Source organism: Drosophila guanche, unplaced genomic scaffold (genome assembly GCF_900245975.1).
Source record: "Drosophila guanche unplaced genomic scaffold, DGUA_6, whole genome shotgun sequence".
Classification (NCBI taxonomy): Eukaryota; Metazoa; Arthropoda; class Insecta; order Diptera; family Drosophilidae; genus Drosophila; species Drosophila guanche.
The window spans coordinates 431,159-440,505 of NW_022995764.1; the positions used below are offsets into that span (position 1 = coordinate 431,159).

General features: G+C 44.2%; 1 protein-coding gene across 1 annotated transcript; it reads left to right on the top strand.

Moving 5' to 3' along the window:
* The first annotated feature begins 97 nt into the window (after positions 1-97).
* Positions 98-7,885, top strand: LOC117591074 (protein tiptop). The gene is made up of 3 exons (XM_034284175.1): positions 98-1,181; positions 2,398-4,925; positions 5,899-7,885. Exons 1-3 carry the CDS (start codon positions 1,126-1,128, stop codon positions 6,480-6,482), a joined length of 3,168 nt encoding a protein of 1,055 aa, XP_034140066.1. The 5' UTR covers positions 98-1,125; the 3' UTR covers positions 6,483-7,885.
* Positions 7,886-9,347: the final 1,462 nt, after the last annotated feature.

Genomic DNA, 9,347 nt, shown 5'->3' on the forward strand with positions numbered 1-9,347 from the left:
ACGCTTTCAGTTTGATTGCTCTCTCGCTGTGACGCTCAGCCGCCGCTGTCGGCCGTTGCTGCCGCTGCTTTCTGCTAGTGCTGCTGTCAGCTCCACGTCGACAACGAGAGACGTCTGTCTCTTTTCGTTCGGCTGAGCGTAGACATCATGTCGCTGCTGATTGTAGCTTGTAGCGTTTTTAATCGCTCGAAATCACAGCGGTGGCGACAATTACAGTTAGAGTGGCGCTTGTAACGGTAGTCGCGGTGCTAGACACACAAATTGCAAGAACGAGGAGGGCGCTTGTCCGTCAATCAGCAAACAAAATAACCAACGAGCAACAACGAAACCAGAACTGAATTCTAGTCGCCAAAGCAAACGAATAAAGAATCGTATAAAAATCGTGCCAGAAAATGAAATAAATAATATTAATAAACATTAAATTAATAGCCCGAACACACACAGCTGTTTGCTGTTGTTGCTGCTTTTGGTGTATGGATGGACGAGAAGAAGGAAGTGCTGCTCTGTCCCTGCTTCTGCTTGGAATTGGCGGCAGTTTGACCTCACCAACAACAACTACAACAACACAAAACACACACAGAGAAACGCACACATTGATACGCGTTCGTCATCAGTCGTTGTCGTTAGTCTCCGTCCCGTGCCAGTTCCCCTTCCGCTGCAGTGGTCCCGTGCCCGTTGCTCCTGGCCCTTGCCATTGTGACATTTGATTTATTTGACGTGTGTGTGTTTTTGATAGAAGCTCAACACGAAACTGACACGTTCACACACACACTCTAAGCCACATATACGCGTGAGGAGGAGCTCTGCAGCTGTGTAGCCTCTCCCACCCCACACTCTGTGCTTAAGAATTTTTAATTTCTTGTGACGAACAAAAATAAAAATCCAACGCGTTTTTCGCATATGCACACATGTATGTTTTTTCGAAAAAGTGTGACACTAAACAAATCCAAAAACAACAAAAAAAACGAACAGAACCTAGCGCCAATCACTTCAATGGCAGCGAAGAAATTAAATACCAAACAACAGTAATGTAATCTCACATAGTTCAATAATTAAATAAATAGGTAATATTTAAACGAAGAAAAGGGAACCCCCTAAAAAAATATAAACAATTTCTGCCACAATATGATGCTGCACGAGGCTGTCATGCTGGAGATCTATCGCCAGGCACTAAGTGCGAGGTGAGTGTTTCCCCTCCCTACCCCCACCTCTCTTATGTTCGTGAAATGTGGCAGCAGGGCTTGTGGCCTGAATGTTTGTGCGTGGAGAAGCTTAAAGTTTTTTTTTTTATTTCTGGAAATATATTAAGGTTGTTTCGGGTCAAAGATGAGTTTTGGTTTTGATAATTATTTGATGGTTTGGGAAAATAGTGGACGGATGAGCATTGAAGTGGAATATTTTGTGTGAATTGCGAAAGAATTGTATTTTTTTGTTGCTATTTTCAGGTTTCTTTAAGGGAAGTGACTGGTTGAAGTGTTATAAGGCTGTGATGTGAAGTGAGGTGATGTGATAGAAACTTTCTTCAATGGAAAAAGTAGTAGAAAAGTGGTTCTTAAATACTTACTCACACAATTAAATATCTAGAACATCAGCAATGCAAGTGATCTTTGACCTCTTAAAAGAGAATTTCATTAGAGAAGCTTCAATATATGTACATTGTATGTATATTCTAGGACATAAAAACATAGATTTTTTATAACTGAAAGTCGCAAATGTGGTTCTAGAAAATAATTCATCGAGATAGTTTGGGAAATTACATCATTATAAATTATAATTTTAAATTGAAATATTAATCTTTATAAATTACAAGCGAAGTGAAGTACGAGTTTTTCAAGTGAAAAATATTAATAAATATTTGATTAATGCTGTAGATATGTATGTGCATGGGTGCTGTGGAGACAGACAAGAGTGTTGTTACTTAATCATGATATTGATTGCAATTACTTCGTAAATGATTTAGAAATTATAGAAATTAAATATGTTAAACCTACGGATCGGGATTGTGTTCATAGAATATGAAAGTGCCTAAGGGATTTCGTTTTTGTCAAAGAAAATGAGATTTAGTTCGTCCCAAAGAAGTATAAGTTTTCGTAGAACAGTTCGAGGACAGTTATTACTTTATGGTGTGACTAATGTGATTGGTGAGAGCTCCTTAAGGTCATAGAATCCTGAATTCTCTATCTAGCTTATTCAGATGACTTCTAAGGTATTTAGCAGATCTGCCAGTATCTTAAAAGGTACCTAAAAAAGGTAGAAGTAGAATCCTTAGAGAGATTATATGATGAGGAAATAGGCTTCTGCCTTCACTTCCACTAAGTTCAAGAAAGAACCTTCCTCCCATTAATCTGCTATGGAACTTCCCTTCTAAACCCTTTTTCCCCCTTCATTCCTTTCCAGCGAATTGGCCAGTCCGCGTTGTCATTCCCGCGAATCGAATGCTTCTGCTGGAGCGGCACCAGGCGATGGCAGGTGTCCGTCGAATGAGTCGCACTGCTCCGCCAATGATTGCCTCACGCCGGCACCCACACCAACGCCCAAACACACGCCCACCTCCCCCACAGTGGGGCATCCGCTGACGGCGACACTGGCGCCAGGCGCTGCCGCAGCATTACTGCCACCACAGTCGGCAGCTATGGCCGCATACCTGGCGGCTGCACAACAGAATCATCTGCTGCTGACGAATCCGTTGGCAGCAGCGGCCTCTCTAGTGCAGCAGGCGACACAGCAGGCGGCAGGAATGGGTTCACCCGGCAGCTTGGTGGCCGAGGAGGAGGCCCCTGCACTGGATTTCAGCAGAAAGCGACCCTTCAGCGAGGAGGAAGAGCCGTTGCCCAGTGATGAGGAGGAGCCGGAGCCAGAGCAGGCGGAATCGGGCGATAATGGGCCACTGGATTTGTCGGTGAGCACCAGAAAGCGACAGACAACGGTGGAGGAGCGGGAGAGGGACTCACCTGTCCGCAAGCTGCCTCGTGCCACGGACTACAAGTCGCCGCTACCGCCGGGCAGTTGGGTGCCACCTCTGAATCCCTACTTGGCGGCAGTGGCAGCCAAGAAGATGACGCCCAGTGATGCCACCAAAGCGCTGGAGAAGATGAGCGAAATGAGTCGCCTGGAGACGCCTCCGCCAGTGGGCAGCAGTGGCAGCCACAGTAGCCACAGGAGTGTGGCAGCATCCGGGACGGCAGCAGGAGGTAATGGTGCAGGTGGACGCCACAGCGCCTGGCAATCGCATTGGCTTAATAAAGGTGCCGATGCCGCCAAGGATGTGTTCAAGTGCGTGTGGTGCAAGCAGAGCTTTGCCACATTGGCCAGCCTCACGACCCACATGAAAGAGACGCAGCATTGCGGTGTACAGATACCGTCACCATCCTCCTCCGCCGCTCCAGCACATCCTCAGGCTATGCCCCGTGTGGCCACATCCACCTCGACATCGGCATGCTCCAGCAGCAGCAGCACCTCCACCACGAGCTCAAACTCATCCAAATCGGAACTAAATATGCTCATCAAGGAGACAATGCCGCTGCCCCGGAAACTGGTTCGCGGCCAGGACGTGTGGCTGGGCAAGGGCGCGGAGCAGACGCGACAGATCCTCAAGTGCATGTGGTGTGGACAGAGCTTCCGTTCGCTGGCCGAGATGACCAGCCACATGCAGGAGACGCAGCACTACACGAACATCATATCGCAGGAGCAGATCATCTCCTGGAAATCGGGCGACGAACGCGAGCGACCCAATGCAGCGCCCAATGGCAGGGAGGTAGGCGGTCCAGTTCCCCCCCCAGCGGCCAGCAGTGGCTCGACAGCGGCCAGCGTCAGTGCGGTGCTCACGTGCAAGGTGTGCGATCAGGCATTCTCCACGCTTAAGGATCTCAGCACACACATGGCCCAGCAGTCGCACTACAAGGAATCCCGCTCGGCATTGTCCTCATCCTCTTCGATATCGCCACCTGCACCGCCGGCCACAACGGGAGGAGCTTCAGGAGGAGGAGCAAGCGGTGGGACAACCAAACGCGGACGTCAAACGCGCAATGAAAAGCGCAAAAAATCGCTGCCGGTGAGGAAACTCCTAGAGCTGGAGCGTTCCGGCTCGAACTCAAGTCTGGACTCGGCCCTGAAGCCACTGAGGGACTTTGCTGCCGCCACGAAAATCACCTGCGAAAAATGTGGCAGCAAGATCGAGACGGCCTTGTTCGTGGAGCACATACGCAAGTGCCTGGGCGACAGCATACCCATACCGCCCAGGCGTCCGCATGGTCAGAGTGAGTCGATGGATCGACTGCCGAGTCCGGGGATGACGGGCGATAAGCCACCATCCGTGCTGAATGCCTTGGAGCAGCTGATCGAGAAGAGCTTCGAGTCGCGGGGATCGCGAGGCCTGCACCCCGGCGGAGGATACTCCGATATGGGCACTCCACTGGGCGCCAGCATCCTGAAGCGTTTGGGCATTGACGACAGCAGCGACTACACAAAGCCCCTGATGGATGCCCATGCGATGCACCTGCTGCGCTCCTCCTACGCCTCGCGGGACCGCAGTGCTAGCGAATCGAGCAGCGCAAGTCGCGTGGAGTCGGCCTACACGCCTGATCGGCAGCACGCCACACCGCGAATGACACCGGACACACCAGCACCAGCCCATGTAGCTCCTCCGCCGCCGCCACCCATAATCAAGGCGGAACCTTTGGAACAGCTGGACCATGGCGAAACGGATACCAGTCCACGGCAGCACATCAATGTGAAGAAGGAGTTTAGCATGGATTCAGCTGCTGGAAATCTACGGGAGAGTCCCAGATCTACCAGTGAATCGCCATCGCCACAGGGAACGGCAGGAGGAGCCACGGGAGGATCGGATAGTGGCAGCTTATTGGCATTGAATTCGATGTTTGATCAGCTGAGCGGAGTGGAAGCAAATAATAATAATAATAATACGGGTAAGTGAAGATAAGATAGACCTATTCTAGATGGGGATGACTTGAGATGATCTGTGGAGGGTATTTATAGAGGTGAAATTATTGCTAGATCTACTAGTACATGAAAGTTATTAGATTAAAGAAATTAAGTTGAAAGCTGTATAAATTACAGGAGTAATAATTATACCCGGTACTCGAAGAGTACGGTTGTATGTAACGCACAGAAGGAAACGTTTCCGACCCCATAAACTCTATATATTCTTGATCAGCATCAATAGACGAGTCGATAGAGCCATGTCTGTCTGTCCGTCTGTCCGTCTGTCCGTCTTGTTTGTCGGCTCGTTCTCAGAGACTATAAGAGCTAGAGCCACCAAACTTTGCATCCAGACTGATATATGCTCACACTGAAACCAGTGTATTTAAAAAATGAGCCACGCCCCCTTCCGGAGGAGGGTTTTTTTTTTTTTTTTTGTGTGCGGACGGTGCCTCTGCCTCTGCCTCGAGTCTGCAGTGTGTGGGTCTAGGGAAGGGCGGCGAGCTAACGGAGCGTGTTGGTGTGAGAAGTGTTGTAGATGTAGATGACACATGAAGAAAAAATGTAAAATTTGACAAAACACCGCTAATTTGCAGATGTAGTACTGAGTGCCGGGTATAAAAGTTGTGACGCGTAAAAAGCGTCTCACACGTCCCTTCTCGTTTTATTTAGATTGGAATAGAAAGCCTTTCCGTTCCTATATTAGCTCCAGCCATCAATTTCAAGTAAAATTTCCCAAAGTTTTGTGTTCTTTTTATAGAGAAAATGCATCGCATTTAATCGAATGCATGATGATTAATTGACTTGAACATTTTACAGATTAATCAAAACAATTTCAAGGAAAAAATTAACCTTCAACACTTACTCTTCACTACGCCACCACAGATCTTTCACATCCATCTATGCTTCTAAATCTTCCCTTGTTAAATCCTTTTCTAAAACCATTTTTTTACCTTCCAGGTCACTGCTATAACAACAACAACAACAACAACAATTCGAACAATATTCCCACCAAAAAATCAAAGGCACATCCCTTGGCTGCGCTGCAAAAGCTCTGCGATACGACAGATCCACCAGCCTCCAATACACGCAGTGCAGCAACCACCACAACAACTGGGTCTGCACCTGGAGGCGAGGGCAGTGGTAGCAACGATCTGGTGGCCTTCAGTTGGGCCTGCAACGAGGCGGTGCTGAGTGCCAGCAGTGGTGCTGGTGGCGATGGGTCTATCATCAAGTGCTCGATCTGTGATACGCCGTTTGGTTCGAAGGGCGCCTATCGCCATCACCTCTCGAAGGTGCACTTTGTCAAGGACAATGGCGAGGATTCACCCACTATGAAGTCGCCAGGAGCTGCAGCACAGTCACCAAAGTCCCTACCCATGGCTTCGCCGAAGCGATCCGCTTCGAGGAGTCCGGCAGTGGCGGCGGCGGCGGCACAGCAGCCAGCGCCATCGCCCACCATCAATCCGTACGACGAGAGTCCGCAGTCAAAGTTCTTGAAGTACACCGAATTGGCCAAGCAGCTGTCATCGAAGAATGCCTAAAGGACTAAATTAAGCAAGCAAGCAACCAGTGGCGACAAATTGTGAACATTTAGAATGTATTTTATTCCGCGAAAACCCTGTTTAATTTTTTTTTTTTCCATATTTTATCCACTTAAATTTAGTTCCATAACCTATTTCTAGTCCCAATCTATGAAAAATACAGCAAGAACACAGCTGAATTCTCAAATGGAGCAATTAGTTAGTTTTCTTTAAAAATTTTGATTGATTTTGTTAGTAAGAGCTGTTCCATTAACTTGATAAGTTGTATAACATTTTACTAATACAAATTTTGTTTCAACTTCCGAAATTTCTTCTGTAGAAATTTACCAAGCAATTTGTACTTTTTTGTCCGCCCAAGCGAACTTTTACTGTATTGTATATGTATATAAAACATATATTATTGCGGCCGTAAAACTAATTACCAAAAAACATTTTTAATTTTAACTGTTCTCTGCTTTCATTACCATTCGTCTGTTGCACAGTGTAAATCCTCCCACAAAATATCAGCTGAGAACCGACTCCAGTTTTTGTTACTTGATTTCATTTCAGTGATCAATGGAAGGAAGAGAGTGGAGCATAACATTGAGAATCTGCAGCTAATTTACGCTCCCAAATGTTGAAGTCTTTATCTCCCTTGAATTCAGCAAAGCTTTCGCTCGCTCTCCGTTGTTCTCTCCTCTCTCTCTCTCTCTCTCTGCACAAAATATTTCCCCTACTTTTGCTGACTCAACATAACATTTCCCCAGCCAGCCCCTTTGTGCTCTTTGGGTTCTCTTGTAGGAGTGACGTCACTCTCAGCTCCTTCTGTGTGTTTTGTCCGATTTTATTGTTTCTCAATCAGAAAGCATGCCATCGCAGTCGCACGTGCTAAATTCAATTACCACCACTTTGACGAACTGTCCATCAACCAAAAGAAGGCGGCGACGCAATGCGAGCCAAAAAGAGACAACCATAGTGCTGGTGCAAACCGTTTGACGAAAGGCGACGACACGAGTTCGTCAAAGTTGGATTGGATGGAGGCGAAAGCAAGACAGAAAAAACAACAAAATAGGTGGGATGAACGAGCGAGCGAGAAAGAGAGAGAGAGAGAGAGAACAATTGAGTGGAACGGGTTTTTTGAGTGGACAGCCCAACACTCATGAGTGCGAATGAGAGATGCGCCATTTGAGTGAAAGAAAAAAAAGCGAACACCTTAAAAATACGTCATTATATTTTTGAACGATTGATGGAACTATTTGGCCAGATCGTTCCCTGTTTTGAACTAAAAAAGAAAGCAAAAGCGTGCCAAAAAGCAAAATTGAAAAACTTTAAAATAATTATACAAATTAAATCATTACAATTTAAGCAATTTACAAAAACAAATGCAACGCAGTATACGTAAAACTCTTGGAAAACACTTAAAACTTAAATTAAAACCAAAAAACTAAGTTAACCCGAAACAAATATTTACGAAAGAAAAGGATTAAAATATAACTAAAAAACATTTCACTATAAAACTGTAAATAAGAAAATGGCACTTTTCTTGCATAAAAATACAAAACTATTTACAAAAAATATATATAAATGAATCTATCTTGAAAAATATGGAAAGCTATAACTGTACTTGAAGATAATGTTAAAAGCTATGTCTTCTTGAAGTAAGTCGAAATCAAAATGTAGCAACAGCAACGCATGTATACGGAACAAAATTTTAACAATTACAAAAACTATATTAATATTATATACAAATTATATGTACATATATATATATGTACATATACATATACTTAAATACCACTATATGCAACCCATGTATACCAGCAACTCCAATCTTAAACAATAACCAAGAACAATCTTGAATATCTAACCTAAGAACTCAACCTAAGAGTAGAACCACTCAACGTTGGAGCAGCGCAAAATCCTTACAGAGAATGTAAAACATTTCAAGCATTACTATCATCATTATCATTATGAACAACATCAAACATTTGTCATTAGGAATAGTTTACAGATAAAATGATATGGATATACGATATAAACACTTATGTATACGACTTGTATTTGAGTTTTTGTGATATTATTTGTAAAACGAAACCGTTCGCTTCCTTTTCGCCATGACCCCCAAACCCCTAACTGACCTTTTGCCCTGTAACATCAACCCAACAACCCACACAATCCCCCCAAATCCTTTAGAAATATAAGTTTAAGTTATATAGATATATGTAATAAATGCAATAAAGGCGCAGCATTCAAAATAACATTTACATGATTTTAGATTTTAAAAAACAAATACAAAAAATGGAATACTTTGCTTCAAAATTAGCGCACACTCTGCGGCATACAAAAAGAATTCCAAGAATTAAAAAATAGTTGGAAAAATTAGAATTCAATAATAAGATGTACGTTTCATATTGAAAATAAAGTGGTGAATTTTTGGGGTTGTTACTTTCAAGAGAAATACTTTTTTTAAGAACTACAGGGTATTACAATTCAGCAGCCGTCAAACTTTACACATAAAACCATTGAATTTGTTGATAATAGGAGGATTTATGGCATGTTTCTCGACAAATGACCAATCCACTGATTGTTGGTATAAATATTGAATAATGCTTAACAAAAATCTACTAACATTGTGGAATATAATAGTTGTAATTTTCTTCTAGTAAGCTAGAAGCTAATGTTCTATATTTTGTTATTAGCCCAAACGCTTCTGGGCTTTCGGTCTAATCTCGCTTTTCAATTGCTCCCCAACTGCAGTATAAAACTCAGTTAAGAGCTGGAGGTGCCTTGTGTGCGCTGGTCCGCCCTCACCAAATAACATGCTATATCAAATTGTAAACTAATATTTGCTAATAAACACACAGAGTTAATTAAACCTGAAATATG

Coding starts and splice junctions, on each gene's coding strand:
- LOC117591074 (XM_034284175.1), top strand. CDS start 1,126: ATGATGCTGCACGAGGCTGTCATGCTGGAGATCTATCGCCAGGCACTA. Junction 1,182..2,397: donor CGCCAGGCACTAAGTGCGAG/GTGAGTGTTTCC, acceptor ATTCCTTTCCAG/CGAATTGGCCAGTCCGCGTT. Junction 4,926..5,898: donor TAATAATAATAATAATACGG/GTAAGTGAAGAT, acceptor TTTACCTTCCAG/GTCACTGCTATAACAACAAC.